Raw genomic sequence first — 17,798 nt, 5'->3', positions numbered from 1 at the left:
GCAGGCGTGGAAGTTACGTCTATAGAGGAAGTAACATTCATAATCTATATACTGTATTGATAACATTCATGGAGGTATGTCTAGTTTCAGTCTGTGCAGACGTCCATAAAAAGTTATCTTGCGTAGGAAGTTGCGCAACTCTGACTTAAAGGAATGTTTTGTTGGGGAACACTGGGTGTGGTCCAGGTGTGTGTGTGTGTGTGTGTACGTGTGTGTTCGTGTAGCTGTGTGTGTTTGTGAGGATGAATTTTAATTGTTACAAGTTGAGATTGGACAGTTTGGAGAGTGAGGACATTTTTCAGCTGTTTGAGGGTTAACGGTGAAAACTAGACTTCAGTTAAGGTTTGGGTTCGACATGCACAGCAGCTGTGAATAGTGAGGTTAAAGTTAAGGGCTGGAAACACACAACCTGCCTCCTCAACAAGCCTGTGAACAGGTCGAATAGCCTGTCAGTCAGTTAGTTGGGTGGTGACTGGTTTGCAGCAGCCTGTAGCAGCAGTCGTTCCACTTCCTTCTCCACATCCTTTAACTGATGACTGGCTTTCCTAAGATCCTGGAAGCATGTGTGTGTGTGTGTGTGTGTGTGTGTGTGTGTGTGTGTGTGTGTGTGTGTGTGTGTGTGTGTGTGTGTGTGTGTGCGTGCAAGTCTGTGTGACGGAGAGGGAGAGAGAGAGAGAGAGAGAGAGGGAGAGAGAGAGAGAGAGAGAGGCAGGCAGAGAACAACAGATCGATAGTGAGTGACTAATGAAGCTCAGTGTGCAGCAGGAAGACGTGAGTCAGTCAGTACATCAGGTACAAACGAACCTGTGGGTGTGAGCCGTCACTGTCTTTCAGCTCTGAGAAGAAATAAGCTGACATGATACCCGCTAACAGTTTATGTGTTACTACTGGTGCCCTCTGACTCAAACCTTAACTTAAATCTAGTTCCAACCATCAACTCTTGAACCCTCAAACAGTCACTCCAGCTTTCATAAGTAGTTGATTCAGCAGCGTGTCTCTGCAGCGGATCGTTGAACGAACCTGCATCAGAAAAATGTGACGATCCCACAAAGTGCATAACGACAAAGACAAAAACAATGAGTTGCAGAAGATCCTGAAGAAGAAATCAAGTTGATTATTCTCAGTTAATCATTTATTAATTAATTAATTAATTAATCATTAAAAAATGGCCATCACAATTTCTGAAAGCGTTGGTGACGTCTTTTCGTCTGAACAACGGACTAAAGCCAAAAGATATTCAATGAACTAAAGAAAGAAAAGCAGAAAATCATCACAAATGCTGGAAGTAATTATTGTTCTGCAAATTAACTAATTAATCCAGCTGTTAATTTAAAATCATATTCATTATCATTTCATCATTTTTTAACATTTTATTTGCTTTAGTCAAAAATTGTCCCAATAGTCCAAAACTTCAGAGTGTGAACATTGTTGGAAACATTTAGAATATTATAAATCAATCAAATATATAACGAAGCTCAAGTCATTTTTTAAGTCACATTTTAACGCAGAAATGTTGCATAATATATCTTTAAGTTTGCCTTTTTTTCTTTATAAAAGATGAAAATGTTGGATCACTTCTCAACATTGCAGTCAGTTCATTTAAAGAAATATTAAAGAAGAAAGAGCGACTGCACTGCTGAAGAAATGTAAATCTACAGACTTCTGGTCTTTGAGAGTCGTGACTATTAAAATCTGTGTTCAGGTCTTTGCAGTGTGAAACACAAAGCTTCTATAAAACAGTCGGGCCACCGTCAGGTCACCGGCTGTTACCAGCCTGCTGCGGTGATGTCACTGTTTTTTATGGCTCACACAGTCATAAATAGCTCCAACCTGAGACCGACTCTTGACTGAATAACAGACGAAATAAAAAAGGTGGGTTCTTTTATTTGTTTTATCTCACACGCTTCCGGAGAGGTGCCGACAAACAATCGAGCATTTGTTTTGATGGTGTTTGATTTGTTAATCTGCTGAGTTTTTTGTATCATTGGTTCCCAAACATTTTCATGCTAAATACGCAGAAGCACACATGGATTTTGACCCAAAAAGATTTGATTAATACGATTTTTATGGATCCATTAAGTGGCTGAATATGAAGCGGATCAACTGATCCTCTGAATCCCTCTGACGGACCCACCGTGCTCCAGAATCACAGTCACGAAGAGGGAACTTCAAACTGAAATGGAAATACAGCTTCAGCACCTGAAGATAAGTGTGAGGGTGTCGTTGGAGAATCAGTTACCCAGAATGCAAAGGAGGAAAATCATTTGAGTATAAAACTTCTTTAAGCAGAACTACAGCGAGTAAAAAAACAGGAAGTGTTGTCAGCAGTGAGAATCGGAGGCACAGTTCAGGTAGCTGCAGCTGTGACTCAGTCCTGACGCAGGATCACAGGGACAAACACACCTTCTCTGGGACTTCTGAGGGGAAAATAAAAACTTTATGGCGTGTTCAGCCCACTCCTGCTGATTTAGGAAGTTGATAAACAAATGATGAGCATGATATAGGAGTTATGATGTCAACAGGCTGAAAACTGATAACAAAAAACTGATAACAAGACTTGAGAGATTACTTTTCTTCTTTCTGTGACAGAAGTATCCAACTGTGAGAGGACAGAGCAGATCTGTGCTGTGGAAGTGAAGCAGCTTTTTTATAAGCTTGTTATAACTCTGCCTCAGTTGTTGTAAAAATATAAAACTGTCCAGGATATTATGGGCTGGTCTCCATGGTAACACATGTTACATAAAGACACACGACACCTCGAAGTCGGCATAAACACACACACTTAGAAAATACTAAAAATATCCCGTCAATGGTGACGTTAGTGCAAATGTTTCTATCGCTCCAAAATAATAAAAAAGTGGGGAGAGAAAGTGTGTGTGTGTGTGTGTGTGTGTGTGTGTGTGTGTGTGTGTGTGTGTGTGTGTGTGTGTGTGCGTGTCTTATCACGCCGCAGCTTTCAGCACCAACAACAGGAAATAAGACCACCCACCACACCTCTCATAAAGGCACATTCCGCTGTTTTTAATGCATATTCCCAGTAACTTCGTCTCTATCATCCTCTCTGCTGTCTCCATTTAAAACATCACTCATGTCTGCAGAGGTCAGACATTCATTGAGTGTGTCCTTGCACTATGGCGCCCCCTGTTGAAATATAATCATCACACCTTTGGCTTCAGTGATAGTTTGAGTTAGCCAACTGAAGTCGAGTTTACACTCTCAAACTCACGATACGCTGTGATTCTCCCAGTTTCTGTGATGGATGTGTCGTCATACCTGGCAACCCAACCCAGAGGCAGAGGTGAGCATGTGCAAATGACCGGGACTGACGTCACTCGTCGCTTCACTCGTTCAAGCTTCGCTCAGTTTTCCTTTAAAAATGGATGAAACAGGTCCAAAGGAGAAGAAATTCTCATCAGAAGTTCACTCCACTTCCTTCCTCTTTGCTGTCGCCTCACTTCCTCTTCCTCTTCCCTCCACTCTGCAGACTGTGCTGTTGTCAGGGACAACGATGGCTCCTCAACACACACAAACTCTCACAATGTTTGCACGTGAAGATGTTGTTTGTGGTGTAAAATTTAGATGTTGACTTTTATATTGATTTATTTTACTGTGAGACCTTAAGATGAATTAAAGGTGTGTACTCCAGAATATCTTCCTCTTTTTCACAGCCTAATGTTGGCAGGTTTGAAATACACATATAAAAAAACAAATATTGTAATTCAGCTCTCTTTTTAGTGTTTCTCACCTCTCGACCTGAAGCACCAGCAGGCTGTCGTCTGTCTTGCTTGTCATCTCAGCTGGTTAAAATTGAATGAAGCTTAAAAGAAGAAAGAAAGACAATTATTCACATCAGACACTCTTTATTTGATGTTATATTAAAATAACAGATAAACGCACGTTTATATACTCTGAAGACCATCGATTCAAACTAGCCTATGATATTAAGACCTCGCAGGACTCTTGAGGCAGCAAGCACCTTAAAGTTAAATATGATTTTGTCAGTCCAAATCATCTGTATTGACTTGCAGTTACAACTTAAGGGTCACAATAAGTAGATTACCCATTCAATCATCAATAATAAATAAATAAAATAAAATAAATCCTGTTTGTACGAGAAGGAGCTGCTAATGTTGCTGCTAATGATACCTGAGTGTTAGCATTACACTTGTGAATGTTAGCTCTTATCTGCAGCTTATATCCAGAATCATAATTCAGCTACTTGAGGGGTTAGAATAAAAATAGTCCTCTCACCTGTCCTCAGGTGAAGGCAGGTGACCTTCATCCTGGAAGTCAGGTCAGAGGTCAAGTCGAGTCCTGACCCACAGAAAGTCATCATGGGTAATGGAGTTATGTAATCAAACATCGTGTCAAACATCAAGTGAACCACTCTTTACCTGTAACACACATGACGACCTCACGCACACCTGCTCTCTGTCACTTCCGTGTGTAAACGGCGCCATCTTGTGTCCGACAGGAAGAACTGCGCTACTGTAACTCGCCTCTGCTACGTCACGTGAACATCTCTCCTCTGATTGGCTGTCGGGCTCTGGTCACATGACCACCTCCACTCTCACTGTCCCGTCTGAGTCCATATCGGTGTTGGCACAGCGCCGCGGACGAGCTTTTTCTCTGTTTTCTGTCAATTAAACAATGAAAAAAACAACTTAAATGTTATTGTGCGTTGAGAACAGACGCTGACGCTTCTGCAGGTTGGATTTTAATGAAGCTGGACGCGTGATAACAGGTGGGTCGATGGTTTGTTGTCGCTGAAAGTGACTTGTTTTTGTTGTTTTTGCACTGTCAGCGACTCTTGATCTGCTCAGTAAACAATGGAGGTTAACGGTTAAATAATGTGAATTAAGATACTGTTAAATAACCTCACAGACTATAATCTCCTTCACTTCACTGCGGATCAATTTCGTCTCAACCTAATGTGTTTTTTAAGGTCTTTAAATGTTTGCTGCACTGCAGAGTCGCCCATATTAGTTACATTCATATTTTTAGCCTTCTACCAGCTAGCTAGCTAACAAAGCTAACAAAATAGGTGTTGTTCTTTAATGTTAGAGTTGAGTAATCATCACTTCTACTATTTGAGCCCAAACCCTTGTTGAGTCACTTGTTCCTCTCTGTGTTTCACTCTAATGTAATTTGTGTCTCTGCTCGTATAAACAAGTCGTCTTTGTCCTCTGACAGCAGTGGTCATTTAAAGCACAAGTCAGACCTTAAAGACCTGGTGCACTTGAAGAGCTTCGAGGTTTTCATGTTTACTTTATGTGTAGAGACGGTAGAGATCATCATACCTTCACAATGTCTCACAAGTGGTACTGAGTCTGTGTGGACCCTCCTACAGTTTGACCCACAGTGATCAGCCTGTAGGTTCAATGTCAGATTAAAAATGTCTCTGTTCCTTATTTCAGGCTCAATTTCTGCATAACCCTGCATTGTTTGATTTTCAGTGTCCCATAGTATCTTAAATCTGATCTGTTTTGTCTGAGTGTTCATGTAAATCAACATTTGTTTTGTTTTTTTATGTCCATCCTCTCGTTACCAGCTGATCTGTTCATCAGCTGTAAATAAACAAACATAAGGGGGAGGAGGACAGACTGGCTCAGCAGGAAATGTTTTGCCAGTTCCAGTGAAATCTAGTTTCTTAAAACAATGTTGAAGTGGTGTTTCCTTCATGACTTAAAACTTTCTAAACTGTGTGTGATCCCAAACCAATATTCTTGAATTGACCGGTCCAGTGTGTTGCTGTATGTTGCTGCTCCAGCAGCTGTAATGAGTCACATGTTTCTCAGAGGACACACAAACCCTGCAAGCTCAGATGCAGTCACACTGCTGCTGTCAGCATTCAGACTTCCATACTTCCTCTATTTTAGACAATAAGACCTCATAAATCACGAGACCTCAGAGTCCAGCAAATGTCACATGTTTTTATTTCAAACATTCTTTATTTGACTCACAATATCCACGAGGATTCAAGACCGAATTCCTTATATCTGTTTTTTGATGTAGGGTGTTGCTGGCGGCTGTGAGCTCGGCCGACCTGCATGCAGCTTGTCAGCAGCTGGAGTTGTGTGTGTGTCTTTGTGCAGGTTATTCTCTGTCTGGTTTTGAAAACAGATAGAAGCTTCTCTTTGTAAAGTCTGTAAAGGTTCAGCAGAGGTGTGTGTGTGTAGAGGAAAGACAATGGTGTTTGAGATGTGTTGTTTCATAGCTGTGTAGCTGCTTTAAGTTAAATTAAATAGGGCCCAGCCCTGTATAGATGATTGATGATAGGATGTATCATCGTGTGTTTTGTTCCTGTTTTTGGTCTCAGAGCTGCAGAGCATCATCGGACCAGAGCTGACACCACTGAGCGTCTAACCAGATGTCATTTAGTCTTTGACAATGAAGATGGACATCCCGTACAACCAGGTAACGTACTTTCAGGTGTTTTCATCAAATTAATCAATTACTTGATAGACAGATAATTCACCTTTGTTAGTTTTGACTAATTTCCACTTTTGGTTTTCGTTATTTGTTTAAATGAATTCTCATTAACTGGATAAAGCTCCTCTGACGTGTTTACTTACTTTTATAATTTTTGACTTTCAGAAGAACAAATATAAATTTGTGTACTGGATTGTAATTTTGACAGTTTGTGCTCTGAAGGGTGATTGATGACATTATTTAAAAAATATAGATCAATAAATGGAGAACTAATGATTTGTTATGTATTTTATGACTGTGTTACGGGGAAATGCTTCCTGTTTTTCATGAATATTGCTTGAAGTGTGTGTCAGTGAGACTTTGACTCAGAACAGAGGAGTTTCCCCATATGATGATGAGTTGTCACATTGTCAGCTCTGAATCAAATCCCCATTTCATAAATTATTATACTCACTAGAGCTGAAACTATCAACCATTTTAATTGTTGATTAGTCTGTCAGTAATCGATAATTGTTTTGTCTCTAAAATGTCACAAATGGTGAATAGTGTTGATCCGTGTGTTTCAAAGCCCGAGCTGACGTCCTCAAATGTCTTGTTTTGTCCACAACCCAAAGATATTCAGTTTACTGTCATAGAGGAGAGAAAAAACAAGAAACGTTTTTTATATTTGCGAATTATGACCTTTTTTCTTAAGATTGACTATTCAATAGTTGATAACTAATCGATTAATAGTTGCAGCTTTAACAGTCTCTTATTTTAAAAAACAAAGTAAACATCGGCCGTAACTGTTTCACAACTGGTCACTGAGTTACTGTAATGTCGTGGACACATACAGTAAGAGACTCTGCAAACAGGGGAAGTGAGGAAATTACAAAAATACCCCGACCTCAATCAGGAAACATGAACGAATTAGTTTCACATGTTTTACTCACGTAAAAATAAACTGTGGTGAAAATCACACTGTTGAACCTTTTATGAGGAGTTACGGACCAGAAATTCGTCCTCTTCTATTAAAGGTTCAGTTCAACCAAATCACCAAAAACACAGTTGAGATGTAAAAGTCTGTGAAAAGAATTGTTTAATTAAAATCCTCAAAATAATTCTGTGAATAAATACTGACTGGTCATTGTGTTTATGTTTTGTTCTGATGCCTGTAGCTGGTGGACGTGGAGAGGAGGAGGCAGGAATCCAACAGGAAGGCACAGATGGTACGTTACAGAAACAGACTCAAATCAAGTCCTGTGTGTTTATATAAAGCCAAGATTAATATGTTTTAATCACTGTTGTTCACCTGCCGCATCCTCTTCCAGTATTCCCGGTCTGTGATAGCTCTGGCCTCTGTAGCGACTGTGCTGCTGGCTGCCATGGCCCTCTACAACCTCCTGACACCGAGGGTTTCCTCCTCCCATCCTTCCCCGAGCAGCAGCCTCCCTCTGCCCCGGGCCGACTCATGCACAGACCCCTGCAAGTAAGCAAACATCTGCACACACATGGACGACTGCTGTAATAGCTGATGTCATATAATAAATCTACAATAAGCAAATATCCAGCAATCTATCAACCCGGCCGATTCATCCGCCAAGCTGTACTCCATCGGCAGAACCAGCAGTACGGATATAAAAAAGTATAATTTCTTCTCCTTCCCCTGTCAGGATCGTTCTGGTGGAGAGCATCCCTGAAGGCCTGGAGTTTAATTCCAGCACCACCCACCCCTCCATCTTCCAGGCGTGGCTCAATCTGATGGGCGAGGCTCGCAGCAGTGTCGACATCGCCTCTTTCTATTGGACGCTCACTAACACGGACACTGGAACGTACGAGCCGACAGCTGAACAGGTCAGCTGGAGCTGAGTTTTACTTATCAAAAGCAGAGGGACGGACACATAGAAACGTTGTTTTTCAACTATATAAAACAAATGTTATTTGTCTTTTTTTATTGCCGATGTGTGAATAAAAGTTAAAATAATTGTCTTGCTGTGTGCACAGGGTGAGACCATTCTGAAGACGCTCGCTGAGCTTTCAGGGAAGTTGTCTGTTCGTATCGCAGTGAGCACACCGCAGGGGAGTAAACCACAAGACGACCTCAGACTGCTCAACGACTCAGGTGACTGTCTCTGACTTTATACCAGCGAGTGTCAGAGTGATGATCAGCTGTCTGATGTTTGGCTTGACTGTGACTTCTTATTAAGCCTGAGCCTGATTTGCTGTGCATTTACAAAAACTAATGTCTGCTGTCCGTGTTTCAGGAGCTGACATCAGGACCGTTAACATGAGGAAGCTGACCTCAGGCGTCCTCCACACAAAGTTCTGGGTCGTAGACAAGAAACACATTTACATTGGCAGTGCCAACATGGACTGGAGGTCCCTCACTCAGGTACACACACACTCACAGGTTATCAGTCAGGATCAAGTGTCACCAAAGTAAAGTTATATCAATGTTTTTGTGACTTTTTGTGGACAGCGTCAGTGTTTTACACGGTAATCTTGGGAGGAGGAGGTAATCTTTAATATCAGTGTTCCAGTCTGATAAAAGATCCCAGCTGACATCTACTAAACTGAATGAAATGATCATTTATCTTCTGTCTGATCCAAGCAGAATTTTTTTTCTTTTACTTTGAAGAGGAAGTTCTTTTGTTGGCTTAAACTTTCAGTCACATGCCACGCTGTACGAATTACTTAACTTCACTTTAATACTGTGATGGTCATCAGTATCTCAAGCCACATCTCAGTTTTAGCTTCCCTAATCAGATATTAAGTCACATTTTAGTATTCAGTTTGATGAGTTGTCACTGCCATGAACATCCTGTCTTTCTGAGAGTGCGTCGGTATCCAATACGACTCTGTTTCTGTGTGTCTGCAAACAGCAGAAATTTCAGGAAATAGCAGTTAAATAAAACGGTTAAAATATGTAAAGTAGATACATCTAGACAAATTCTGTGGAATTAGACACTGTCCTCTCATACATTCACTTGTTTATGTAAATAAAAATCATTCACACAGTAAGATGGTGAAGTTATTAAAGGCTTTTAATGATCAAACATCAACATTTTCAAATGGAGAATTTAAAAAAGGAATTACAGCCTGGTCAAAGGGGATTAGATACTAAGTTGTGTAGTAATAGTGAGAAAGCAACCTTGTAAAGTAGTTTCTGTTGCTTCTGTTTCTCTTCTAGTAATGAACACAGTTTTAAAATCTAGTAGCTGTAAACATCTGTGATCAGAAGAAGCTAATATCCTGCTGTTGGTCTGTAGGTGAAGGAGCTGGGCGCGGTCGTCTACAACTGCAGCTGCCTGGCTGCAGACCTGGGTAAGATCTTTGAGGCCTACTGGTACCTGGGGGACAGTCAGTCGATCCCGTCACCTTGGCCCGCCAGCTTCTCCACCGCCTACAACAAGGACACGCCCCTCCAGCTGCCACTCAACAACACGCCGTCTAATGTCTACCTGTCGGTGAGAAACCTGCAGATGGATCTTTCATTTGTTTTATATCTTTAGATTAGATTAACTAAGCATGTGTGAGTGGACCATTATCTCTGAGCTAACGATCTGTTAAGGCTCCCCATCATAAAAAATGTTGCTTAAAATGAACAAATCATTGATTCAGTCTGTTCTCTCCTCTTCTCTCCTCGTCTCCTCACTCTGTCAGAGTTCTCCTCCGTCCTTCTGTGCAGCCGGCAGGACTTCAGACCTTCAGTCCATCCTCAGCGTGATGGACGATGCCCAGAGCTTCATCTACATCGCTGTCATGAACTACCTGCCCACCATGGAGTTTTCACACCCTAAAAGGTGAAGAGACTCCCACTGAGAGGAGTCAGAGTTTGGTTTTATATTCAGTGAACTGTTTCGAAACTGCTGCAGGTAATGTAGGTTAGATTTCTACCCAGCATGGTTCTATAGCTGGTTTTGGTGGTCTACCACTTGATGAAGTATAAAGAGGAAGCAGGAGTACATTTCATTTATGTAGCACTTTTCATGGTACTCAAAGACACTGTACATAAGATAAAACACTAAAAATGTAAACAAAACAAACCATTAATGACACGTTAAAATCAGTTCTGAAAAAGTTTTGATATGTGACTCTGACATCGACAGAGCGATGACAGATTAATGACTTTGCAGACTTTACCTCCAGCACCACCACGAAGCTGACATTTGCAGTTTTGAGTGAAACGTCTCAGCAACTATCTGATGGATCGCCATGAAATCTGAAACAGATATTTATGGAAACATTTCAGGATAAATTATAAATCACTGTGATGATCCTCAGACTCATCCGGTGCTGTCATCAGGCCAGGACGGTGTTTTCCATCTTCCTCACAACAGCATGCTTGTTATTGTGAGCATGTTAGCATTCTGATAATAACAGCATTAACGGACCGCTCCAGTTGTACCAAGTACAGCGTCAAAGAGTCACTAGCTGGGCTGTAGCCTCTGCATTGTCAGTTTCATTTCCTTTAATTAGCTTCATTTGAACCCAAAGGAAACTGAATGAACTTGTGTGAAGCATTTTCTTTTAGAAGAGCACCGTGCCTCTGACTCCCAGCAGCTTTGTGCTATGGAGCTTTTATCTGTGGTAAATATGGTACATGTGTGAAGGAGCTTTAACACCTACACAGAAATTGTTAACCTAAAGGGACTATTCCAAATTCTTCTATTACATTTTGATCATTTTAAACTGCATTTAATAATTAAATTCATAAAGCTTCGGTTAGTGTGTTGCATGAAAATATCAAGTAGCTGCAGCAGTGTTTTTTTTGAGGATGAAAAACATTGACTAGAATTGTGAGACAGCTTCTTTTCTGGGTTAATGTGATGTCTCATGTATTCATTCTGTGCATGTGGCGCCCTCTGCAGGTACTGGGCAGACATCGACACCCAGCTGAGGCGAGTGAGCTACGAGAAGCGGGTCAAAGTGCGCCTGCTGATCAGCTGCTGGGCGAGCACCCAACCCATCATGTTCCCCTTCCTGAAGTCCCTGGCTTCAGTCTATGACCCCAAGAGTAAACTGGACATCCAGGTGGTGAGTAGCTCTTCTGTGCTTCTTTATCAACCGAACACCTGATTAAAGATTAAAAACAACAACCTGCTGATCTGTTTTATTCCCTGATCCAGAGGCTGTTTGTGGTGCCTGCCAGCCCAAAGCAGAAGGAAATTCCTTTTGCCAGAGTCAACCACAACAAGTACATGGTGACTGACAAGATCGCCTACATAGGTAAGGCTGCACACACACACACACACACACACACACACACACACACACACACACTGCATGGTTCCTGTGAAAAACACTATATTTTGAGAGGCTGTTTCAATGTGTCCAGCTGTGATACACACACAGTTCATTCACTGATGCACCTGACTGAATATAAACAAGGTCTGGTGTCACAGGTATCTGTCAGTCATTAGTATTGACAATTGAACATTTCTGCATTCATTAAAAAGTTTTGTTTTGATAAAATTATTAATTTTATTCTGAAAATCTTCAATACTTCAAATTCCTGTAAACTGAATACTTGCTTGCTTTGACCCTGTGGAGCTGCGGGAATGTGACACACACTTATTTAAAATTTGTCTAAACATTTTAAAGCCTAAATGATTCATTTATTTAATTACATGATTAATTTAAAATAATTGTAACAACATCTGATTGTACACCCCGAACACAAATCACCTGTGCAATCAGTCCAGTATGTAAGAAATGTGATAAAAGCTTGAATATATAATCTGTTATTTTCCGTCTCCAGGTACGTCTAACTGGTCAGGTGACTACTTTGTGAGCACAGCCGGCTCCGCATTGGTTGTCAACCAGACTGCCTCCCGGTCCGTGGAGCCCACGGTCCAATCACAGCTGCAGGCTGTGTTTGAGAGGGACTGGAACTCTGACTACAGCACTCCTCTCACCCAGCACTCCAACCTCAAACACTTGTGTTAGTCTCAATATTACAAACGCCATATGAGTCGACATCAATGTACCACAGGGGGACACTTCTGTTCAACACAAACTGCAGTGCCATATTTGCACATTATCATTTAAGTATTCAAACTGTTTGCATTTTGTAATAATCAGCTGAGACACTTGTTCACACTGTGAACATGATAAAGCAGCCACAGACGAGCTCTCAGAGGAGCAGAGTTTCTCTGTTGGTTAACGCCTCATTCACACCAGTAATGCTACTTCTCCTATTCATCCTGAGTGTGGGCAGCGTGGTTAGGCTGCGAACCACAGGGTGTGTCCAAAAAAACGTAGCAGCCTTGCAGCAAAAGGTTGAAACAGGATCAACTTTTACAGTGACGCCACGCTGCAGTGGCCAATCACATCAGCCTGAAATCAAACCGGGTGGTACGACAGTATTGTTCAAAACGTCCACACTAAATTTATAAAATGACACTATAGCCTATTTCTTTGGTATTTATAATGGAGTTTTTCAAGTTTATTACATGTGCTGGTTAACCCAGTATATACAGTGTCAGGGTGAAGCAGATTCTGTCATAGAGGCCAAAAAAGACACATACACAATCATACAGAGCTCCGAGTTTCTATTATGTCACTTGGTGCCTCAAATGTCGCGCTGCCTTTAAGAGTGCAGGGGAGGAGAAGTACTCAACAAACTTGTTGCACATGTAGAAAGAGGAGGAGTTCGTAGACCCAACGATGATACTCTCCCAGTTGTGTCCTCCCACACTTCTGCACAAGTTTGCACTAATCACAGCAACGCCACGTTTGGTCTGAATGAGGCCTCGGGTCGAAAGACAGATTGTATTATCGACTTGTGATAAACCTGATTTGACCAGAGAGTAATGTACCATCAAACCAGAAAACTGCCCAGTACTGACAGTCTCTAACACAGTCAAGGGTTCTTGATTTTTTGTGTTTTTAACAACTCAGCATCTCTTTGCTGTTTCTATCAAACCTGGACAGTGATTCAAACTTCATGTGAAAGTAATTATCCAGATAACCACACGTGAGCAGTGAGAATGTACTGCGACGTGTTACCAGCATTAACAAACCAGAACAGCCGTGTGATTAACTTAAATGAATTGAATCATGTGGTTTCTGTCATGCAGCGTCAGTACCAGTAGGGGGCGTTGTGTTAGCTTCCAGGCAGGTCATGTTTCCAACAGGCTCACCCACGTTACATTGATCACTCTCTACTTTTTTAAAGATCAATCTCAGACACAACTTCAGCCTCAGGGGGAGATTTTTTCCTCCCAGCTCATCTCAGGGAGTAAAGTGTGTTTTCTTAATCAATCATTTTTAGTTTGCTGGAATAATTAGTGCTGAAGCTGGTGTGCTGTGCCTGAACTGTACATAGATTTTTTTAAATTCCACTCTCAGTCTGCACGACTGTTTTTAAAATCAATTCTTTTAATACTAAAGTCAGCCGTGTGTACAAGGGATTGAATGTTTGCAGCAGCCGCAGTAACGATGATGTACTCATTAATTTCCACTGTGTGGAGTGATTGAACCTACCCATAAGGGAAGAGGTGGTTGTTATGGCAACTGTCCAAAGAAGCGTGTTTGCTAGTAGCAGCGTGCAGTTATTGTGTACATGTCATTATCTGCTTCCTCTTTATAAATTACTCTCAATAAATGTCTTTGAATCAAACCTGTTCCTCACGTGTCGTCTGATCCACACATATATATACTTATATTCAGGTACTTTAAAATGTCTGTTCAGAGCTGCTGTTTAAATGACACAACTGACTGTACGTCACTCTTTCACCAGTTTCACTAAATATTCTCCTCCCTTGGTAAATAGACTCGGTTCATTCTGATCTTGGGAAAAACTTAAGTATTTGTAGACCTGAAGGTGTGACGGTGCACCGCAGGGCAGCAGAACTTCAGTAAAAAAAGATTTTAAAAAACTCCTGCAGATCCTCGGGTGCTTCTGGTTTGTTTCATACTTCTGGTTTGCAACGTTTTATTGAATGACTTTCATGAAGAAAATGAGCCGATATCTGCAGGATTTTAGAAATACTGAGGTCGTGACTCTAAACTTTTCAATTAAACACATTCATGTCTTTGGTGTCTTCTGTCCTGTACGTTCTGATCTCATCAGGACAGTTTCTTAAAATGTATTGACTTGGTAACTGCACAGCAACCAACCAGATTAATCTGACTGCGGTGTTAACAGTGACTTGTGTTCCTGTGCAGCAGGTTCACTGTAGGACATCCTTGAAGGTTGCTTGACTGCTTTAACCCATTATATCTACTGAAGTCATGGGTGGGTGCTCAAAGTGAAAGCGTGGACTGAGGTTAGTAATTATACTTGAAGAAAGGGGACAAACCTCACAGCATGATTATGTACTGAGACTCACTAAAGCTGTTCTGTGCAGACTGACTGGGTCGGATCAAACTGAGAGACGGCAGCTCAATCTTTGATTCCCTTTAATCCTGGACAAGTGTGAAGACTGGAGGCATGGAGGGGTCACTGACGAGCCCCTGAACCTGAGACCTGTTTGAAGTTAACATTTCTTGTTGGAAGTCACAAAACTCGGTTAAAAGTCCTGATGTCATTTTTTCTCCTGATTCTGATCAGAGTCCAAATCCAATCTAATATTTTACAGAAACATTTCATTAACAGTCACATTAAATCAGTTTGGCAGCAGAATAACTGAGTCTGCATCTAAAGCTTTACTTGATGGTTCCCTGTGATATATTTTAGTGTTGTGTAATCTTCAGTGTATAATCTGTGCAGAGGAGCGTCACTGTGGATCTGCTGTGGAGACAGGAGACAGACAGAAGCTCTCCATCTCCAGTGGACTCGATACTAAAGTTTAGCTGCAGTTTTCGAGCCAGAAGCAGAATTTAAATAGTTCTGCTTCTTGCTCCTGAAGGGGTTTTTCCATGTCTCATAATCCATCCATGAGTAGATGCATTCTGGGGATCTGGGTGGCTCTGAGTTTGTGGGAATTTACTTTTGACTCCTTCATGTTGCTCCTTCAGCTGCTTCTCCAGGACCTGAAGTTTGTCTGATGTTGAGTCAAGAATCTGAGGCCAACAGATGAAAACTAAATATAAATATTCAGAGTAGAAACACTGAAGTAAAGTACAGTTTTATAAGAAGGCTACAACTATCTAAATGTTCCCTCTGGATAAAACACTTCCCTTTCATTCAACACCCTCCATTAGTGACATGTGCAGTGTATATTACAAAAAAAAACGAGCAGCCGTGCAGCCCTCTGACCACCTGCTGTGAGCTTGTCTGTGCTGTGGCTGTATCAGTACAATAGAGCCATTGGGCTCCTCTGTCTCCATACATTCATATAAGCCTCCATCTGCGCACAGCTGCGGAGGAGGAGCGTTAAGGGCGCGGGGACCGGTCAGCAGGGCGGACATGGCGGCACACAGCCAGCCTGCTGTATGTCACTGCTGGAGGGGAGAGGTTGTTACACTTTAAAGTGGAGATTGTGTTGATAAGATGCGCTTTTGAATCATGGACGAGCTACAGTTTCTTTTGGCGTCGTCCTGCGCGGAGATGCTGCCTGTTCGGTGCGTAAAGACGCTGTGACTTTCTGGGTGAGGCTGCAAAGTTTCCAGGCAGGGATCCAAACCAGGGAAGCTGCTTCAGAGGAATGAAGGTAGGAGGATATGGGAGCACATTTGCGACTTTCTCAAACTCCTCCTCAGCTTGTTGATTGTGGTTTGACGCACCAACAAGTCCTGCTGAACCAAACAGGACGAGTGACTTACAGTCGACCTTGACTAAAGAGGAGTCTTACAGGCTGTTGTTAGATTGCATGAGGTTAATAGATGACGGTGTGTGGCGCACATGTTGCATCATGTTGTTGGTCATCAAAGTTTTACAGTTAGATCTTTATTAATGAAGCCAGCACGTGTCTCATTCTGTCCTCCTGCTGTTAGTATGACGACAAAATACAAAGTTCCGTGTCACAGCTGTGTTTGTGTGGTTGTTGTTGACTTGTTGTTGGTCAGACTGTCCCTCAGACTGCTGTGTGTGCAGTTTCAGCGCCTCCGGCCGGATTAAAGGCCGGCTGATGTCCTCAGTGTCCCCGCCGCTCAGCTCAGTGTCCCCGGGCTGCTGAAGGTACATCATGTTCATCCACAGCCAGCAGCTGCTTTATAAATAACTGTAACCTGCTCACACCACTCACACATACATGTCCTGTTTGACTTTGTTTCGGATTTAACAACTCTGTACTATAATAATAATAATAATAATAATAATAACTTTATTATATAGCACCTTTAAAAACTTAAGAGAAACTTAAAAGATTAAGTCTTATTACAATCAGTTGTAATCTTAGTTACATGTTTTCATTAAAGCACAATAATTCATTGGTGACACTTTAAATCATATACTGAAGTAATGCTTAATTAATGCATGACTCCTGATGATTTACTGCATGAATTAATGCAGCACCATTTATTCATGTTGCTCATCACTAACAAATGATCAATTAATTATTGAAAATAACTCACTTCAACACAAAGCAACAACAAAAAGCCCTGATGAGTGAAGACAGAGAAGAGCTGGATCATCAATTAATGTGACAAAAGAGGCAAATTAAAAGACCATTAAACAAACTCAATATGATTAACTGTGACTTTATGTGTCAGTTTAAGTGTCAGTGTCACATTTAATTCACAGTTACGTCATAAATGTATCGATAAGCAGCCAAATCTGCTGGATTACATAAAAGGTTACTCAAGTGTGAACTAATCACATGAAGTCAAAGTAACTTCATTATTTGTGAGCAACAGGAATCAATTAATCATTAAGAGTTCTGCATTAGTTAAGTATTATAAGCATTGATTTTATTAAGGGTTATTGATTAATCATCTTGTAGGAGTGAATGATATAAACTTCTCCACACTTTTCTTAACTGTTTCTCTGAAGAAGGAAAAAAAGGGATTTTAGTCTATAAAATGATTATTACAATATTGTGGTGAAGCCTTTCTACTAATGGTAACGACTCAAATTGTTTTTATTCGCTGTTATATGTCATCTTTTTTCTTGTGCAACAATCAATCACAAGATGTCTTTCATTCCCTTTCTGCGTAAGTCCTCACAACATCCAGATTTAGTAACAGGTCCACAAGGAGCGCTTAAAATAGATCCCAGACCTCGACATGAAACAGACTTTGATTCTGTTACATTTTAACTCTTAATGACATTTAAAATACAACCAATGGGAAGAGAGAGCCAGCCATCACTTCCTGTTTTAACTTGTTGGGTTACCTTGCAACTAGTTATTTTTGCGCTCGTTTTTATTCCACTGGGAGGTAGTTTGGCGTGCGTCGTGTTGCAGTAGCAGGTTTCTAACACTTGTGTGCAGTGTTGGTGCAGGTTTGAACTGACAGGCTCCTCTTCTGTCACACACTGTTCAAACTCTCCTCTTGTCTCA

At 41.2% G+C, this 17,798-nt stretch overlaps 1 protein-coding gene across 1 annotated transcript; it reads left to right on the top strand.

Annotated features, from left to right (window-relative positions):
• Positions 1–4,560: 4,560 nt before the first annotated feature.
• pld3 (phospholipase D family member 3) lies at positions 4,561–14,035 on the top strand. Its single transcript, XM_073486587.1, has 12 exons — positions 4,561–4,744; positions 6,320–6,417; positions 7,590–7,640; positions 7,743–7,900; positions 8,085–8,265; positions 8,416–8,533; positions 8,676–8,803; positions 9,681–9,878; positions 10,075–10,214; positions 11,283–11,448; positions 11,541–11,640; positions 12,173–14,035. Exons 2-12 carry the CDS (start codon positions 6,391–6,393, stop codon positions 12,358–12,360), a joined length of 1,455 nt encoding a protein of 484 aa, XP_073342688.1. The 5' UTR covers positions 4,561–4,744; positions 6,320–6,390; the 3' UTR covers positions 12,361–14,035.
• Positions 14,036–17,798: the final 3,763 nt, after the last annotated feature.

This window comes from Pagrus major, chromosome 2 (assembly GCF_040436345.1).
Source record: "Pagrus major chromosome 2, Pma_NU_1.0".
NCBI lineage: Eukaryota > Metazoa > Chordata > Actinopteri > Spariformes > Sparidae > Pagrus > Pagrus major.
This window is presented reverse-complemented; position numbering and strand designations above follow the sequence as displayed.

Coding starts and splice junctions, on each gene's coding strand:
- pld3 (XM_073486587.1), top strand. CDS start 6,391: ATGAAGATGGACATCCCGTACAACCAG. Junction 8,534..8,675: donor CAGACTGCTCAACGACTCAG/GTGACTGTCTCT, acceptor TCCGTGTTTCAG/GAGCTGACATCAGGACCGTT. Junction 10,215..11,282: donor GAGTTTTCACACCCTAAAAG/GTGAAGAGACTC, acceptor CGCCCTCTGCAG/GTACTGGGCAGACATCGACA.